Raw genomic sequence first — 16,415 nt, forward strand, 5'->3', positions numbered from 1 at the left:
TTATCCGAATATACTTTATTTGGGAATAAACAATCAATTATTACTAATCAAACTGCATTATATTCTAATAACTAATTCAATATGTAATCAGCGATAACAATACATCTTCTATAACATTATTTCATTATGACACACAACAGCAATTTGTGATTAAAACCAATTTCTTATCATTCTTTTGATGTCTTTGTCTTTACATTAAGAGCAATAATAAAACATGGTTTAACATATGCAATGATTCTGATATACAAAAGCAATTTTGTTGTCCAAATACATTTTATTTTGGAACACATATACGCGCACGCACACATGCACACACGCATGTAGACACGCTTACACGCACACAAATACAAACACATTTACCGTAGCTCACGGCCTCTCGGTCTTCTTCAGCAGCGTTTATTTACATTATCAAACATACGTTTATGTATATATAATAATAAACGTACATCTAAATTACTACAGTAACATGCCTGATGTAAATGAATATGGAAATAAATGTCTTAGAAAATCACGTACTATTGTATGAAGGCAAAGTATCAATTCACATTTTTGCAATTCGACTCCGCTAAATCAACTGATTTTAACAAATAATTCCGAATAATAAAACAATAATTATTATCTTTCGTGCCCAATAACTGCTACATACGTCTATTCCAGTTTACCACAATAAACATAGGAATCTTGATCTGGATAATACTTGCCCTTTTGAGAGCTATCCGATCCATTCTGATCATACACAGGATGAAGTTGCCATGCTGATGTACTGTGCTGTTTCTGCTGCCTCGCCGATTCCAATGTCTGCCATGTCGATGCGCTATGCAGTTCCTGCTGCCTCGCTGATTCCAATGTCTGCCATGCCGATGTGCTATGCAGTTTCTGCTGCCTCGTTGATGGCAGATAATCGTAGCGATCGTTGATACGGGTAGAGCTCAATGATAAACCATCATGATTATCGGAGTCCAGGTCATCACGATCGACGTCTGTAGAATCATATCCTGGATTAAGGTGCTCGTACTCGTACGACTTACGCCTCAATTGAACATTGTCATTCTGTATTTTTTTAGTGTCATTGTTTTTATCTTTCCTTAGACAAAAGCCAACAACAAATGCAAATATCAAAATTGATATTGGTATACCAGCCGAGAGAGATATAACAAGGATAGTATAATCTGAAAACGAAAAAGAAAATACATTACGCATGCATATACTATAGATCTAGTTCAGAGGTTAGTATAGTATTAATAACTCATCAAAAGGTCCTATATTAATGAAAAAGTGAAACTGCATTTAATTTATCAGTTCATGTATTGATTAAATTCTGCAAGTGCTATTCACCAGAAATATGTCAAATGATATATTCTGAAATGATAAGAAGTATTAAAGTGAAGGAAAAATTCGTAAGGATTCATTAACGATTTGCATTACTGACCTTTACTGTTTTCTGCGGGCGGTGTCAATTTTCTGGAACTATGAAAAACAGTTAAAATGAATAATTTTGTTAGCAATACATGTACCAACTTGAAGACAAAAAGAATCCATTAAGGTAACAATGAAATTACGCGTTTAAATTCATTGAACATAATCTTTCATTCCAAATATTTTACAGAATCATATTGATTGATGTTTAAATAATTATGTACATTTTAAGTATAACAAAAGTCCTTACCGCCCGTGACACCAAGATTTTAACAAAGTGAATAATAATCTTGTACATGTATAAAATATTAAATTAATATTCAGTGGTAAAAACAACAAAATTTAGATACAAGTTTTCAGGTATGAAAACTAAATATATCATTTACATACAAGAAATTGTCATTTAAGTTCGAAAGTTTACAAAATAACATATATGTTCTCTCACCAAATAACAAACATATCCTTCGAAATGTGTCATATTCGAAGAAATAACCATATGTCCAATTAAACTATTAATAAAACCTTGCACATTTCATAGAAATTATAACGAAAAATGGGCCTGCTATACCTTTAATATTTTCATGATAAACTTATACCTTATTAACCGATACAAGTTTGTCTTCTTGTTTTATATGTATTTTCACCCCGTGTCATTGCAAACTATTTCCATATATTTTAAATAAAATCCCTTTATTGAATATCTAAGACCTTTTTGCAATAAACATATGTAAATTCATGTTTAAAAGAAAACCGAAAGACTTTCAAATAATGTGTCGCAAAAAATATGTGTTCCGGTAATCATTCATGTCTGAAATAAATCTAAAAAGTTGCTATTTTACCTGCATCTAGGCTTGCCTTGTTCCTGAATGCAGTCAGTCAGATTGCATGGACTGAGTGACATATATGCTTCGCACACGTTTTTGACTGAAATTACAAGAATATCAGTTTGGCGTCAATTATAAATAATACAAATCGTACAATAAACATCAAAGCCAAACACAATTTGTTCTGCAATGTCCTATCAAACAGGTGTCGTATACGTGCATGTATGAGATACCATATTTCGTTTTGTCTCCCCTCATAATGCTGTAACGTTATACTAGATGCAAAATATTTATTACCTCACACTTAACTTTTAATTATTACATTATTTATATATTTAATATTTCATCTTATCACATGATTGACGTCGCGGGAGTGAAATAAAGCCATTTCATAATATTTATAATGCACTACTGTAATAAAGCTTTGACGTCGACCTCGTTTATAGTATAGAAGACTTTGGTCAAATTGACTTGTTTATAATAGTTAATGAAAATAGAAATTTTGATGTTTCGACAGGAAAAACTAACAAGTGATAAAAAGCATATTACATTTGTGATTTTCCACATTGATTTTATTAAACTCGTTGAATATAATTGATAAACTTATCGGCAGAGCCTCGCATTTTATTATTTTAAATTTATTCAACTCATTTAATAAATTCAATATGAGAACACACTTATGTAATATCCTCTATAAATTTCTATGGAATCTGGCAGTTTAACGATGTTCTTACGTTTTCGTTGCTTGTTTGTGAATTAACTGTTACATATATTTTGTAAGCCCACGCGTTCAAAATAAAATGATAATATAGACACTTTTCTCGCAAGCATTTATTAGCGCTTTCACGGTTAGCAGCGTTAGACAGTTTTTTAAAGAACTCGCGAAACGCGAGTGTTTGCACTGTAGGACATGATGCAGATTAATATTAACGAATATTTTGAATTTGCAAGTGGCATAATTAGCAAATATTTGTGAAAATAAAATCATCACGAATATTAGAGCTAATAAGTAATATAGGGCTCGTTTTGAGGTCAAAATGCACAAGAAATCTGAGCGTTTATTCATCATTCAAGGGTCATAGTTCCAAAGTGCCTTAGCTGATTTGGCTAGTAATCGAACTTGACCAAGCACTTATTGTGGCAAACACATTTTGTTCAAGTTTGGTGAAAATCGGATGAGAAATGTTCGACTTAGAGTGTGGACAAGGTTTGTGACAGACACACACTCAGACAGACTGACAGACAGGAGTAAATCAATATGTCTCCCACACCACTGTGTGTTGGGAGACATAATTACCCAATCTAATATAGTCAATGTACGAATGTACTTAAATTCACAAAATTTGTACACTGCAACCCATTTATACCTTTAGTTTTGTTGAGACTAACGTCTTTCACTGTGACCTTTTGTCCATCAAATATAAGCAAAGGCTTGTCTTCACTATTTGCTGTCATCTTCGCTACTGCAACAGCCAGCTCCTCTGCAATCGGTGTTGTGTTTTTTGTAACGACCTCATGATCAACTACCAGACTTCCTATACTACAAAATAGTTATAAACATCAATAGTTTAGGGATATACTTTTCCTATTGTTATCCACATACGTAGTTCTAATATGAAAAGAATATAATTGTACAACACAAAATATTTAAAGTAGTATTTGTGATCAGAAATTTCAATATGCAAGGAATCAAACTGTACTAAACTAACATTTTAAAGATAGTTTGTTTTCTTGTAGTGAAGATGTCACTTTAACTACAAAACACTTTTTGATATTTCAAGTAAGAACTTTTGTGTAATTCAGACGTCAAACATTTGCGATATCCACAATAAAGTTCTAGCAGCAATACCTTTTCAAGATGTTATTGTCAGGAAAGAGTAACTATTTGACGTTCACTGGTCTTTCGTGTAAGCATCCAATCGTGAAACATACAATTCAGTTTTCTTGTGCTATATTTTAGGTGCATTTTGTTTATTGAAGCAACATGATTATGACGTAACTATAAGACGGCAATTTTTACATATTATATCGAATTTATGCATGTACGGTACTGAAAATACTAGTAAGTAAAATTTACCTTATGCTACGAACAAGGACTCTGATAAAACTTTTGCCCAGTTGCTCTGTGTAATAATCTGAAAGCTGAAATGACATAGAAATGTATTTTACAGTTCTCAGCTGTGTTTAGATTTTTACTACATTGTTAAAATTAAGGCCGAAATATAAATAAATAACATTAAATATTTCAAGGTACACTAGACCCAAGTTTCATATTTGAAAACATGAACAAATACTGCATTTTGAAAATTTGTAAATATAAAACTAACAAATCTATTTGTATTGATATCAGTACTATGCATAAGTTAAAGACAGTACATACTGTATGCATGCACGGCTGAACACAGTATCAATGTGTACTGCTACTAAAACATTGGGAGTTTGTGTAAACAAGCGACATTAAATTATGAATGTAGCTCTACATGCACATGTAACGTATATATTTAGTAAATATTTTAGTAAAAGATAGCCATTGGATATCTTATTATTTTATTGTTATTATTTTTACCACTTATGTATCTACGGAAGTTCATGCACAAGTTTATAAACATATTTAGGAAAATCCTAAAGAAAGTTAATCCAAAAAAAAGTTAATTACACTTTAATAAAAACCTATAACCTTACCATATCAATCGATAATTTTTTGTACCTCTGGTAAGTCACTTCAACCTCGAGATTATCTGTTGGTGGTAGCTCGAATTCAAGATGCAGGGTCACTGGTATCACTATTTCTAAAACAACAACAACAGCAACAATAGCAACAACTTCATTTCAGTATGCAACTGTATGATTCAGGATATTTTAGAAAAAAAAACATACAGTTTTGATTGATTAACGTACGTGTCTCATTATTTCATTTTCCAAATCATTAAATCATTTTCCAAATACATGTAGTATATGACTTTAGTACAAGTTTCTTTAGTAGTAAATAGTCTTTCCTAGTTAAACTGAAATGTTCGCCATAATGTTAGATTCACTTATTAATAATCAGTGCGTTAGATTATCAAACCTAACACCATGGAGAAAGAAAAGCTAATTGATTGGTGCTTACCATTTGTTGAAGATATCAATGTAGTGGTCTCGAGAGTCTGTATTTCTAAAATGTAGAAATTTCTTATTATAGAGTGTAAAGATGTATAATTAAAAGCTCCCATATTGTAAATTATGTTACTTATTTCAAAGTTTTTCTTTTCCACTTCATCTTTAGCGTCAATGTCAAGTTTTGTAAATAACAAACCAAGAACTTACTTGACAAACACTTACAAAATGGTCTATGGAAGAATAGGAAGAATTTACCAACACAAACACTGCCTATTGGCTCATAACCCAAACGGCATAGGCAGTCATATCCAGACATCCTATTCTGGCATGCTGTATTTGCTTGACCTTCACATATTGAAGTATTCTTGCATTCATTTATATCAGCTTCACATCCAGTACCTGTCCATCCATATTTACACTGACAGAGATTTCGTTCTGGGTCACATTTCGCCGTGTTCTCAACAATACATTGGCATGCTTAAATCAATTTAATTAAGGCATAAATATATATGTGCTGGAATACTTAGATGGAGAATGGTGAATTGATTTGTACTAATGTTCAAAATTGGTGAAATGAGATCCAAAGTTAGATGTAATTATTATATTATGTTATTATATTCTCTTTGATGTGTGTACGATCTGGAAAGTTAAGAAAACACATTGGCTGGCATTAAGTGGTTTCTATTGCTGTTGATAATAAAGTACTTACCATAGTCGCTACAAGAGGAACCTGTCCATTCATCATTACAAAGACATGTTCCATTACTTTTAAGGCAATCAACAGTGTTGTTCCACGTACAGTTACATATGCTTTCATATATATATATTTATATGCTCCGGACATTCTGCAAAATATGTTCTTTCTTAAAAAAAAAACAATAGGTAATTACGATTTAACTTCACATCTAAATTATTTTGCCAATACTTACTAGATGATATTTCTAGGTTGACATTTTAAGTTTAATTCATATTGGTTACATTATGTAAGACATGACAAAAAAATCCTACCAACGCAACGCCCATTCTTAGATTGATACCCAGCACTGCAAACACAGTCATATCCCCAGTCTCTATTCACACAAACAGTGTGCGGAAAATTGGCACATACAGATTTGTTTTGACATTCATCAATATCTGTCTCACATCTGTCGCCTGTCCACTCCTTTTTGCATAAACAGGATTCAGATTCAGGTTCACACTTAACCGTATTATTTGCAATGCAATGACACGCTGAAATAAATGCCGTTTAAGTTAGTACTAAATATTATCTGGATCAACCAAAGCTTGAACCTACCTAATTTCGGTACTTAATTTATTTAGATGCTTACTTTTGTGCAACTAGGAAAGGTTTTATTAGACAAAGATTGAGCCTATCATTATTTTATAGCATGTTTAGGAATGATGACGTCAAAATCGAACACTTTACTATTTTCTTATTGTTTCTACATTCTTTCGTGTAACACGAAGTTATAGGTTTTATGACCAGTTTGGTAATTTATGTACAAGGGGTGCTCTAATATCTTTATTTCTGATCCCAAAATCTAAAAATATAATAGATAAGAAGAAATCAAATGCAAATATTCTAAGTTTCAGATTTCAGAACTGACATTAGGCAACGCCACAACATCTTAAGCAGCCCGACGTTATTAAGATGCTTTCATATCACACACAATCAATTGATACAACTCGTGCTTACCACTGATTTAATGTTACTCCGCATTAAATGCATTTTCTACACCTTCCTACGAATAAATGAATACTGTTCATATCATATACCCCTGTCGTATTTATGAAATGGGACACTGAACTTACCGTATCAGGCAGCTATTTACTTTTCAATACGAGACTTAATTAACGTTATTGTTTTCTGACGTCTAAACCGCCAGTCTTTAGAAATATTCTCTTGACCACTTTTAAACGTCTGCACGACTAATAAAATCTACTGGTCATTGTCTCTGTTAAATCATGTACTTGTAATGCCACTTTTTATCGTTCTGGTATATTTTAGGCTGATCAATGGTATAAATTATAGACAGTACGTAATAGCAACAACTTTGATTAACTTAACAGGTAGTGGTTTTGCAAGATTCTTACTGTGATAGTATCTATGATTATGACTAATCATGGTCTAACAATGTTGACTGTATTATTATTATTTTTTTATAACGTATGAGGATTGAAACATATTTCATCAAACTGTTATCATATTTTTTTTACTTATCAGTTTACCACAATGAAAACTGTCACTAAAATGTCACGTATCATCTACTTGCTTTTTCGCAACGGAAATACAGATGTTGTCTGTACAACACTAAAATGTTGCTCCAAGTATTCGAACCTCAGTTGATTCCGACTATCATAGCACTTCAAACAATAGGTGCAAACATATGAACGCTGTAGATAGGGTCATATACTGTATAATCGAAATGGTAAAGAAGCATTTTTTGTTTTTAAATATGGTAAATATCCTGTCAGTTCTGGTTCTCCGTTTGTATATTCGTAAATGATACTTTGATAAAGAATAAAAATAAAGTTACATACCTGATTCACTGCAAGTAAGCCCTTTCCACTCTGCTTCACACACACACAATCCGGTGATTTTGTCACAATGTCTTGTGTGGTTCCAATTGCAGTGACATGTCTGATTGCAGTTTAACCCATATTTTGTATTTCCACATTCTGTTGTGACATACAATAAAACAAGTGCGGATCGCTATACAGTTATCATCTACTCGACCTTCCAAAGATTTTAGTTTAGTAGAAACAATAGGGTTATTATGGCAATACTTTAATTCGACTCGGATGAATTTGGCAGTGGTTTGTCACAGCGGACCACATTTTCTTATTTACAGGCGAAACAAGAAAGGAATTTCCACCAAGTACTATTCAAATTTTGATTTCTGTCAAATTTCTGTCGTATTGGTGAAACATTAACCGTGTTTTACGGATATTTCACGAATAAAATAAATTATTATATTATAACTCTTTCTTAATACGAACTACCGGGTACTGGGGCTGTAAACTACCCACTGTTATATTTTCGTGGTCTTATGTTAGGTACAGAGTAAGTAAAAATTGACTAGCCTAAGCGAGAATCAAACCTAAAATTAAGGACTATACACTTCCGATGCCACTACAGATTGTTCACAAATACCGTAACATAAAATTTACAGAATAAAACTACTGATATATCCCATTCTGTAACAGTATAGCTATTAGTATATTTACCAACACAAGTGTGATTTTCAAGTTTATATCCTGCTTGACAGAGACAATCATATCCCCATTCCTTACTAACACAGGATGTGTGTGGATAATTGCCACAAAGAGAAGTATTGCTGCATTCATTAAAATCCACTTCACAACTGTTGCCAGACCAATGACGGTTGCATAAGCACAGTTTGGTCTCTGGATCACAACTTTCTGTATGGTTAGATATGCAGGAGCACACTGAAATATACAGGTGCACAGGACTGTTAATAGTGCCATCTTATAGGAAAAGCACATTTTTCAAAACTTGACTACTCCTTATAATAAAAATTAATTTATCAAAAGAAAATTTGTCTTTGTTAGATTAAACGTCACACCGACACAATTATAAGTCATATGGCGACTTTCCTCAAGCTTTTAGTTGAGAAGGAAGGCCCCAGGAGTCCCTTTGTGCATTATTTAATCACGAATGGGCATCTGGGTAAAACCAACGGACTTTCATAAGCTAGCTGGATGACGATTTCTATGTCCCAAGTAAGACTTAACCCCATACCAGTGAAGGGTGACCCATCGGTTTGCCCGGAAGCCCGTATCAAACGAGGTAATAGCTACGTCAGAAAACAAAGATATAAAATATAAACCGTTCACATATAACTGATCAACATTACAATAGTTTAAATCAAATGTAAGTTCTCTATTAGCTTTTTTGTCATCCTACTATGCTTCCAAAGAATCCATTGATAATGACATTTCATGTCATGTTATAGGCTCGTACTTAAGATTAGAATACAAATAAAAAAGAAGCGAGCCAGAAGCTGTATTATAAGTTCTAATTTCAAACTGTGATTACAATTTTACCTGAATCATTGCAAGTAAGACCTTGCCATCCCGAAGCGCAGTTACATGTTCCATCCAACCTATCGCATTGCACAGTATTTTGCAAGTTACAATCACAGCTTCTGTCGCAGCTCATTCCATACTTATCTTGATCACATTCTATGATAATAAGCATATTTCAATTACTATAACGTCTTTATTTGTCCATCACATTTATTTCATTATAGCGTCAAACTCACAGCGGCACGTTGAAAATGTATACGACACGAAAAACAAAAAAAGTGTTGGATGTTGCGAAGGATGTAGACATTAGTCCTTGATGTATTTTAATCAAATTAATACATCAACAACATTGACTTTCGCTTGAGTAAGATCATTGTATTTCGTTCAGTTGCGTATTGTTATATCACTAAGATGTCACCCTTTTGATATAACTACTTGACATCTGAACTCCATGCAGTGATTTCATTAAATACAAAATTGCTATTTGGGATATATTATTTCTTAAACAACACCATTATTTTTTCAAAGTTGAAGTAAGCATCTGCATTTTTTGCCAATTTGAACAGTTTCGTTTTAAACTTAACTAATAAAATCTGTAAAAGATCCTTTCGAAGCAAAGAATGCAACCAAGAAGAATTATAGCAGACTCGGTTTAATTGAGTCTGTCCATGAGAGGTAACTAACGTACACTTTTGTAAACACCTACATGATTGTACTCATCGTCTGATGTAAAATATATCTCTAATATTGGAAAAAGGGAAATCAGTAAGTTAGTCATATTACGTTTTTCATCCTTTCAAAAGTGTCACGGATGAATAAATCCTTTCCGAAATATTTTGATAAAAACTTGGTCAGATTGTAGAATTTCATGTGTTAATAATTTGCATGTGTCTTTTAACAATACATGCACTGTATGCAATAACTATTTTAAATAAATGCAGCTTACCTTAAAAATGTGAGAGAATTAATTAAATAAATGCTATTGAATATTTTCTATTTCCTTCAACACATAGATACCAACTGTGAATGTTCTACCCATAATAAATATGCCACCGTTATTTTTTTGATACAGAACTACGGCAAGTCATTCGTCGCTGACGAAGATCTCTTAACTGTACAATTCATCATGTAATTAACTAAATTGACAATTCATCTTTTATTTCATCATGTCACATTTTAAGTGTTATGACGTTCTATGTGTGTGTTTTTTGCAAGACTTGAGTTTCACTTGAAGTGTGTGGTATTTCTATCTAATACAGTATAAGATGGCACCATTAACCGTGGGGTTGAACCTCTATATGCAGCCTATCTGGGCGTACCAGGTGCTTAAAGCACTGGTATTGGCAATAGGGGTAAATCGATCTCAAGGGGAGGGGTGCGGTCATGGTGGTTTGTTACAATAAGGCTGTAAATATTATCATGGTTCACTGATGATATTGTTGTAATAACTATTATTTTTATTATTATGTACAACGCCACTGAATATATCATTTATAAAAAAGGCGTTCAATCAAATTGTTCAGTTTCAGTTTTGTGACTGCATATGTTATGTTGTGTTATTTTCCTACATATTTGCGACATGGCACATGTTTAATTGTAAAGCGCCTTTGAACGTATATTCCATATGAAAAGGGCGCCCAACAAATCTGGTATAATAATATAATAATATAATAAATAATGACTAGTAGTTTGCAACTTTTTTTTCAAAATTGGTTAAGGTGTTAAAATAGATGAATTGAAAACCTTTTTGTAGTTTTAACAGGCCATATACAATTAAATGATATGTACTCCTGTTAAAAAGATTTCCTGTAAAATTCCAAAAAAAAGACGTACAAAATCTCTAAACACGGGAACGCCATCATTTTACCTTCGACACAGAACTGTGTTATCTCTAGTTTCCGTGAATATGTAGGCAATTGAAAACCACTTTGTTCTATTTGTACGTCAACTGACAGCGTAAACGATTTCGGGGATGTGTGTACAAGAAGAACACTGTTGACAAGCATATCATCAATTTTGTATTCCATATTCTCTCCGAGTTTTTCTTCCGTTAGTGGATCTACCCCTGGAGGTAGGTTTAATAGTACAGAATGAGGTGCAATATGTGAACCATTATCTGACCCGGTTTCATTTCTGTCCTCGATTACAACAGACGAGTTCAACAGAGCAGCAAAGGAACCATTTTATTCGAAAAAGCAGCCTTGAAGCTGAATGTCTACAGTCGTAAGATTTTTATACACCTTGATACTCATTATACCCGATCTGGTAAAGTTCCAGTCTGAAGATGTCTGGACAACAGTTATATCTAGATTTAAATGTCCTAATACTTGTGTGGTCATTTCGAGTCTTCCGAAATCTCTGTATGTTAAATGAAGCTCGCCACTTTCTAGTAGACTGCCTTTAGAAAATACTGTGTCGTTCTGGAATCCCGTGACGAATATTTCTATCTCTTCTAGTGATCCAGACAGATTTCTTGCAGAAATGGTTAATTCAATGGGCACATTAACATATCCAACAGCTGCTGATGCAAGTTCTAAAACTGGTGGTTCCGGTGGCGGTACACCTAAAGCAATATCATGTTGTAATAGTATAAATAAGTTAGATAACTGTAACAGAACCAATAAAACGTTAAGGAATTTCATTTTGATTAGTTACAGCTATATATACATTTCATGAAAATTTATTATTTATTTCCTCCTTATCTGATACTCGTTTACATAAGTTAAATAACACATCATACTTACTAGAATTGCAGTTTGGTCCATAAAATCCATCAAAACAAATACAAACATTTGTTCCAGAACTGCAGTTGCCATTACCGGAACAAAGACAGTCGGCTTAAAAGAAATATTTTATGAATTATCAGTCATGTCAAGTAAGGTTCTCAACTTTTAGAAAAATACACAAAACATAAATAAGCACAAATATTAAAGTTAATTTGTTTGAGTATTTTTCAACTTACCCATTAATGTTTTAGAAGTAACATTCATCATGTTTTCTGGTCCAATGTTCTGAATTTTTATTCGGTTGCCAACATGGTCGGTGCCAACTGCCACTAATAAGTATGATTCACCAGGGCGGAGGGGCATGACATAGATATCTTCCGTTAGTCCGGGTTTAAACATGGAAAAACAGTTATCTGTTAAAGTAATACTAGATCGAATGAACTTATAATAATCTACACACTTACAAACATAATATTTTTTTTTATTACATGAATTAAATTATTTTTAAATCTCTTGAAAATTCGCATCAAGTGCATTGAAACTTTTGAAACTTTCAGTTTCAAGTTCTTGGTTGTACGAAATGGTATAATTGGGTTTCTTTAATTTGCCAGTCAAAATATTAAATATGGAAAATATAGAAATTTTCCATTTTTCATCAGTTATGCAAACAAAATCGGTCGAGAAGTATTTAGCTATGTACATCTGCACTGACTTAAGTTAAAAATTATTCTCCACTTCAATATTTCGCCACAAATTGCACATTTTCATAGAGGAAATCAACACAATTGGAGGAGGTAAATGTTTAAAGTGAGTATTTTCAAAAACAGTGATACAATCAAACGTGTTAATCATCTTTGGTAAAAACATACCGAATGTGGATAATTGCTAATCTAACTTGTTTGAGTTGATGATTTTAAATGAACTAATATCGACCTTTTAGTGAGGTAAGATAAATTTAAATACGTTTCAAAAGATAAATGTTATTGTTCTGTAATACTTAAACTATTGTACAACAACGGTGTTTAATTTCAATTATGCATACAATAATGTTATAAAAATCGTTTCACAACCCATGTTCCAAAATAATTTCGCACATACAAACGGTAGTGTTTACTGTCGGGTGCATCAAAATCTTATAAATGTGAAACTGTATTATTCTGCTGAATTCTTACGAACAAACAAAGTCAAATTGAATGTATATTTAATTCACACTGTTCCAAAGGTATGAAAACACTAAAATTTGAAATAAAATAATAAAGGTATACAGTTAAATCAACTAATATGTTTTCGTAATAACTGACAATAAAATCAAACACCATGGATCCATAGTTTAGACATGCATCTTTACTTCATTTTACCAAGGACGAAATATTTTATTTTCGTTATATCAAAGGTGAAAAAATTCGCCCTTAACGCCATATCAAAAGTTATGTGCATAAATTTATACGTGATTTGCAATAAATTGCATTTGATAATTGCTGATGCTTAATGTTTGTCGATTTGAGCTTTTCAGTTAAGTGCATCTAATTTGTACGGAGGCTAATTGTTATCAATTTGTGATTTGCAGTAAATTGCATTTGATTTTTGCTGATGCTTAATGTGTGTCGATTTGTGATTTGCAGTTAAATGCATTTAATTTGTACTGAGGCAAAATGTTATCGATTTGTAATTTTCAGTTAATTGCATTTGATTTTTGCTGATGCTTAATGTGTGTCGATCTGTGATTTGCAGTTACTGTAAGTGCATTTAATTTGTACTAAGGATCAATGTGTGTCATGTGTTCCTGTATTTGTGTGTATTGTTCTTGTGTGTTTATTTTATGTGTGTGTATGTAGTGTGCGAGTGTTGTTCGTGTGTGTCTTTGGGGAGGCTGCGTTTTTGGAACGTAGCTTTACCTGTTGGATATTCTTCCTTGTTTTTTTTTTTATAGTTAATTGCATTTAATTTGTGCTGATACTTAATGTGTGTCGATTTGTGATTTGCAGTTAAGTGCATTTAATTTGTACGGAGGCTAAATGTTATCGATTTGTGATTTGCAGTAAATTGCATTTAATTTTGCTGATGCTTCATGTGTGTCAATTTGTGCTTTGTAGTTAAGCGCATTAAATTTATACTGAAGCTTAATGTGTGTCGATTTGTAATTTATAGTTAATTGCAATTTAATTTTGCTGATGCTTAATGTATGCCAATTTGTGATTTTTTAAGTTAAGTGCATTTAATTTATACTGAGGCTTAATGTGTGTCTAGGGGGCCTCCGAGGCCGAGTGGTTTTGTGTGAGGATGCTATCCAGCTGGCTAACGGAAGGTCGGAGGATCTACGCAGGTGCCCACTCGTGATGAAATAATGCATGGAGGGGCCCCTGGGGTCTTCCTCCACAACTGACGGTGGAAATTCGCCATATGACCTATAATTGTGTCGGTGCGACGTTTAACAAAACAATATCAATAAATATATAAATAAATAATGTGTGTCAATTTGTGATTTGCAGTTTATTGCATTTAATTTAAAATGATGCTTCATGTTTGTTGATTCGTGATTTACAGTTAAGTGCATTTAATTTGTACTGATGCTTAATGTATGTCGATTTATGATTTGCAGTTAACTACTTTTAATTTCTACTGATGCTAAATGTGTGTACATGACCTAACAAGGTATAATTTATATTCGCTTTACTCTATATACCTTGATACTGAAACAAATCAACATATTTCACTCCTGCTCCCCAGTCTATGGTGTCGAACGATAACGTCACAGCATCTTGTGATTCGGTCTCCGTTAAAACTGATCCGTTCACAGCAGGTGGCCTGACGTCAATCTGCAGAAAATCGTTGATACATGAGTGCAGGATGAAAGTACATGTGCACAAATGTTTAGCTTTATATATCTTCCTTTATTAGAATTTAGCTTGGAACACACACTGCGAAAAAAGGGTCAATATACGGGAGTGTACGGTCCCGTATATTTCGAAAATACGGGCGTATACGGGATGTATATTACAAATATACGGACCTAATATACGATCCCGTATTCGGAACATCTAGTATACGGGAAGTCCGTATATTTGTCATGCATATACGGGATCCCGTATACGCCGAATATACATAAATGTATATTTCCCGTATATATGCAATATACGAACTTTTCCCAAAAAATCCCTAGAAATGGTGTTTATTCGTGTCCTGCTTTAACATAAGTTTCATTTTCATGTATTTTAAGGGGCTTGAGACTTTTTTTTCCCGTATACTTTCCGTATTTTAGAATATACGGAACACGTATACGAGCCTGTATATTCCGAATATACGTAGTATATACGGGTCCCGTATTTTTGTCATATACGGACTGTGATGCATCTAATATACGGGCATATACGGACTTGTATTTTCTAATATACGGGCTTCGGATTTTTTCCGTAAAACGCATGATATACGTAGTTATACGGATCCCGTATTTTTGTCATATACGGACTGGGGATTGCATCTAATATACGGGGCAAATACGGACTTGTATTTCTAATATACGGCTTCGATTTTTTCCGTATACGCATGATATACTAAGTATACGGATCCCGTACTTTTGTCATATACGGGGCAAATACGAAACTGTACTTTTTGATATACGTGCTACGGACTAGTCCCGTATATGCATGGTATACGCAATATACGGATCCCGTAAATTGTGTCATATACGGGAAAATACGAACTGCATTTTTATTATACGGGCTACGGACTATCCCTTATATGCATGTATACGCAATATACGGATCCCGTACTTGTGTCATATACGGAATGTATTTGCATCTGATATACGGGGATATACGAACCTGTAGTTTTTGATATACGGCCAGGTTTTTCCCCGTTTATGCAAGATATGCAGAGTAAAACAGATTCCATATTTTTTGTCACATTTAGACTGAATTTGGTTTTCGTGTTTGGGAATTCACGGACCAGTATTTCTAAAAGATACATTTACCAGACTTTTCCCGTATATGCATGTATAGTAAAACAAATCCCGTATTTTTCTTTATGTAAACTGATTTTGTATATGGGCACACACTGAAAGATGACAAAATGAATGTCGGTGATACCTACAGCAGAATACGGGATATTAGAAAAAAGCAAGACAAAGACAGGTATGAGAAAAAATCATATTGTTATTAATTGGAGACATGTCAGATTAAACTAACATTTTATTCAACTTAAATACTTTTTTAATCAGTTTTTCAAACGTTATGAATCATTTTCATTTCTGTCCAAATGAAATAAGCAGAATTAAAATGTGAGTAATCAATAACATCAAGCA

At 33.1% G+C, this 16,415-nt stretch overlaps 3 protein-coding genes across 3 annotated transcripts in view; all 3 read right to left on the reverse strand.

Moving 5' to 3' along the window:
* LOC123557497 (protein eyes shut homolog) lies at nucleotides 1-11,566 on the reverse strand. The gene is made up of 13 exons (XM_053543815.1): nucleotides 11,257-11,566; nucleotides 9,408-9,545; nucleotides 8,568-8,789; nucleotides 7,881-8,018; nucleotides 6,348-6,569; nucleotides 5,595-5,816; nucleotides 5,350-5,394; nucleotides 4,923-5,029; nucleotides 4,318-4,382; nucleotides 3,608-3,780; nucleotides 2,256-2,340; nucleotides 1,430-1,461; nucleotides 1-1,169 (listed from the first exon to the last, which is right to left on the reverse strand). Exons 1-13 carry the CDS (start codon nucleotides 11,414-11,416, stop codon nucleotides 649-651), a joined length of 2,130 nt encoding a protein of 709 aa, XP_053399790.1. The 5' UTR covers nucleotides 11,417-11,566; the 3' UTR covers nucleotides 1-648.
* LOC128557108 (uncharacterized) lies at nucleotides 11,546-12,514 on the reverse strand. The gene is made up of 3 exons (XM_053543817.1): nucleotides 12,352-12,514; nucleotides 12,134-12,226; nucleotides 11,546-11,952 (listed from the first exon to the last, which is right to left on the reverse strand). Exons 1-3 carry the CDS (start codon nucleotides 12,512-12,514, stop codon nucleotides 11,573-11,575), a joined length of 636 nt encoding a protein of 211 aa, XP_053399792.1. The 3' UTR covers nucleotides 11,546-11,572.
* LOC128557107 (uncharacterized) overlaps nucleotides 12,391-16,415 on the reverse strand; it is an 18,796-nt gene continuing 14,771 nt past the window's right edge. Inside the window, exons 6-7 of the mRNA XM_053543816.1 lie at nucleotides 14,799-14,931; nucleotides 12,391-12,528 (exon numbers count right to left, since the gene is read on the reverse strand). Of these exons, the coding sequence (XP_053399791.1) occupies nucleotides 14,907-14,931 (25 nt within the window). The 3' untranslated portion in view covers nucleotides 12,391-12,528; nucleotides 14,799-14,906. The remainder of the gene's footprint in view (nucleotides 12,529-14,798; nucleotides 14,932-16,415) is intronic.

This window comes from Mercenaria mercenaria, chromosome 5 (assembly GCF_021730395.1).
Source record: "Mercenaria mercenaria strain notata chromosome 5, MADL_Memer_1, whole genome shotgun sequence".
In the NCBI taxonomy this organism is placed as follows: Eukaryota; Metazoa; Mollusca; class Bivalvia; order Venerida; family Veneridae; genus Mercenaria; species Mercenaria mercenaria.

Bases quoted from the DNA above. Each gene is read 5' to 3' on its own strand.
- LOC128557108 (XM_053543817.1), bottom strand. From the start codon at position 12,514: ATGTTTAAACCCGGACTAACGGAAGATATCTATGTCATGCCCCTCCGC. The intron at 12,227-12,351 runs GTAAGTTGAAAA...ATTTCTTTTAAG, and splicing joins TACTTCTAAAACATTAATGG to CCGACTGTCTTTGTTCCGGT. The intron at 11,953-12,133 runs GTAAGTATGATG...ATATTGCTTTAG, and splicing joins TGGACCAAACTGCAATTCTA to GTGTACCGCCACCGGAACCA.
- LOC123557497 (XM_053543815.1), bottom strand. From the start codon at position 11,416: ATGGAATACAAAATTGATGATATGCTTGTCAACAGTGTTCTTCTTGTA. The intron at 6,570-7,880 runs GTATGTAACTTT...CATTTATTTCAG, and splicing joins GCTTACTTGCAGTGAATCAG to CGTGTCATTGCATTGCAAAT. The intron at 4,383-4,922 runs GTAAGGTTATAG...ATGTCATTTCAG, and splicing joins AAAAATTATCGATTGATATG to CTTTCAGATTATTACACAGA.